This window comes from Fusarium oxysporum, chromosome 9 (genome assembly GCF_000149955.1).
Source record: "Fusarium oxysporum f. sp. lycopersici 4287 chromosome 9, whole genome shotgun sequence".
NCBI classification, from domain to species: domain Eukaryota; kingdom Fungi; phylum Ascomycota; class Sordariomycetes; order Hypocreales; family Nectriaceae; genus Fusarium; species Fusarium oxysporum.
The window spans coordinates 47,357-49,816 of record NC_030994.1 but is presented as its reverse complement, the minus strand read 5'-3'; the positions used below and the strand labels follow the sequence as shown (position 1 = coordinate 49,816).

Here is a 2,460-nt window from a genome sequence, read left to right as displayed (position 1 = left end):
AAAAGCAGTCTCCGGACTTTTATATAATCCTCAGCACATGACCCTTAGTCAAATTCCTCTCAGACAGGGCAGCTCAACAGTTTGTCTTAAAATTTTCATAAATAGTTAAGATTAACTCTCTTATAAAGGTTTTCCTTAGTATACGCTGTTAGCATTTTATTAGGGCTGAAAATATTCGCATGCCAAAATGGCACCAAAGACAGCTGTGGGGTTAACAGAGCCTTAACAGCTGCCAAAAGAAAGAGATTCTGAGAGTTAACCTTTCTTCGTGCAGAGTATCTTTAATAACACTGAGCTTCGCAAGCTCTTAATATCGCCTCTGGACGCCATTTACTATATGTTATCTGCGTCTTCTTTCTACCTTGATATTTCGGGCTCTGCGCCCTCAATTTTCCCTCGCATGACCGTCCTACGCAGCTTACTGTACCAATTACCACTGGTAATACCAACCATTACCCAGTTTTTGTGGCCTGGTGCACCTCTCTTTTTACATCCCCTGCTCCTGGGATATAGACGCTGATGCTCTGTTGCCGCAAATAGCGAACATCCTTTGGGTAGTAAAGGGTGCGGCCGAAGACTTAATCATAATGACTGTTATTTGGAAAATCAGTTGTCGTAACCCCTTGTCTAATCATTCCATCAGAGTTAAAACCCCATCTTGGTATCCATCCTGTTACGATTCCCCGCGGTTACGTCACGTGTACCCCACATTTCCAATCCAACTCCACCAACTAACACAGGACTGATATTTAGGGGCCGAGGACGCTCCAGGACCGCGTCGTTCCTGGACCAAAGATGACTTCGTTCCTCGTTGCTCCTACCACAAGACCAGCCCAGTATATAAACACATATATTTAAGCCTTAGATAGAACCTAGCTCACTAGCTATTAATAAAACTTCTTTCTATCAATAAGCCTAATACGCATTACTTAATTATTAAGAGACGTGGTACTTTACTACCTCTTAGTATAACGCCCTATGACTCTGTTAATATAAACCTAGTACGGACTAGTTTCCCTGTTTAAAACCCAACCCGTCACACACCCGCGCAATTAATATAACAATCTCCAAATTTGGAGTTATGAACTGATCTCAAGTTCTTAATCCAGCAAGTAATACAACATGAACCAAGCGCCCCAATAAATGCATTAAATAGAAGGAACTCTGGAGCAGGGAAATTCTCTCCCCCCACGATTTTCCATCAATCACTATCTCAATCAATACATCAACCTTTACAATAGAGTTCTCAACACCACAGCAGCTGCCCCTGAACCTTGTGATCCAACTGGATAGTGAAAAGGTGAGAACAACTAGAGATGGGATTACAAATCCCCGAGGGCAGATCCTTCATTTTCCAATCTAGGATAAGCGCGACAGACCGCTCAAGATATCATCCGCAGCCTTCTCAGCAACAATAAAGGTCGAAACAGCTGTAAAGGTTCCAGGAATTCTCGGATACACAGAAGCGTCCACTACACGCAGTCCCTTGACACCGCGTACTCGAAACTTTGAGTCCAAGACGGCCATTTCATCGTCAGCAGCACCGATAGGGCATGTACAGCTAGCATGATGTCCCCAAGCTGTGTTCTTGATATAATCCTCGACTTCACCTTTTGTACTAACTGAAGCTCCTGGGAGAACTTCCTTGGTCGGAATAATTTGCCGGTCAAATGCATCTCTGGTGAGGTCTACTGCCTCTGCCAAAGCTTGGATATCCTTTTCGTATCCGTCATCGCCAGTATCAAAATAATTGTAAACAATTTCCGGGACGTCTAGCGGATCATCGGACTTCAATGTAACAGTTCCAGCATGGTTTCGCGGCTGGCCCTTGAGAATGGCCCAAGAAAAGATGTCATGCTCAGCTGTAGCGTTATAGCTATAGTTGGGAAAGTAGCCGCGGAAGTTAACAGGGCCTCCAAAGGCGAAGATATCCCAATCTCCTCTGTCAGCGGCAGTGCTCTTATACAGCATTGCAACAGGCAAGCCAGAAGAGGTATACGTCCCCTTGTTAGCTGTTAAGCCAAGAAGAGGCTTTTGCCACTGGTCCAAGCATTTATCGTCTGGCCCACCATCGAATGTGCAGCCATGCAGGGCACTGAAGTTCTTTGGAATGCGCGATTGAACCACGATCTCGTAATGGTCCTGAAGATTGGTGCCTACACCGGGGAGGTCTGATATCACGGGGATGTTGAATTTCTTCAATTCATCCGCAGGACCGATTCCGCTAAGCTTGAGAATCTGAGGAGAGTTGTATGTTCCTCCTGCAACAATGACCTCGCGTGAAGCTGTAGCGGAACCGGGCTTACCGGCACCGGCAGATCGTGACAGGGGGCTTGCTTTGTAAATACCCCTGCCGTCCAGAAACTCAACACCTGTGGCACGGGGAGGATCCTCAGACTTGTCAAAGACGACCTTTGTGACGTGGCAGTTCATACGCACGTCAAAGGATACTTTTTGAAT

General features: G+C 45.7%; 1 protein-coding gene across 1 annotated transcript in view; it reads right to left on the bottom strand.

Annotated features, from left to right (window-relative positions):
* Positions 1-1,359: 1,359 nt before the first annotated feature.
* The window catches only part of FOXG_08873 (uncharacterized protein), a gene marked incomplete at both ends in the record, with an annotated part of 1,982 nt that continues 881 nt past the window's right edge, over positions 1,360-2,460 (bottom strand). Inside the window, one exon of the mRNA XM_018387900.1 lies at positions 1,360-2,412. Coding sequence (XP_018245859.1) covers positions 1,360-2,412 — 1,053 coding nt within the window. The remainder of the gene's footprint in view (positions 2,413-2,460) is intronic.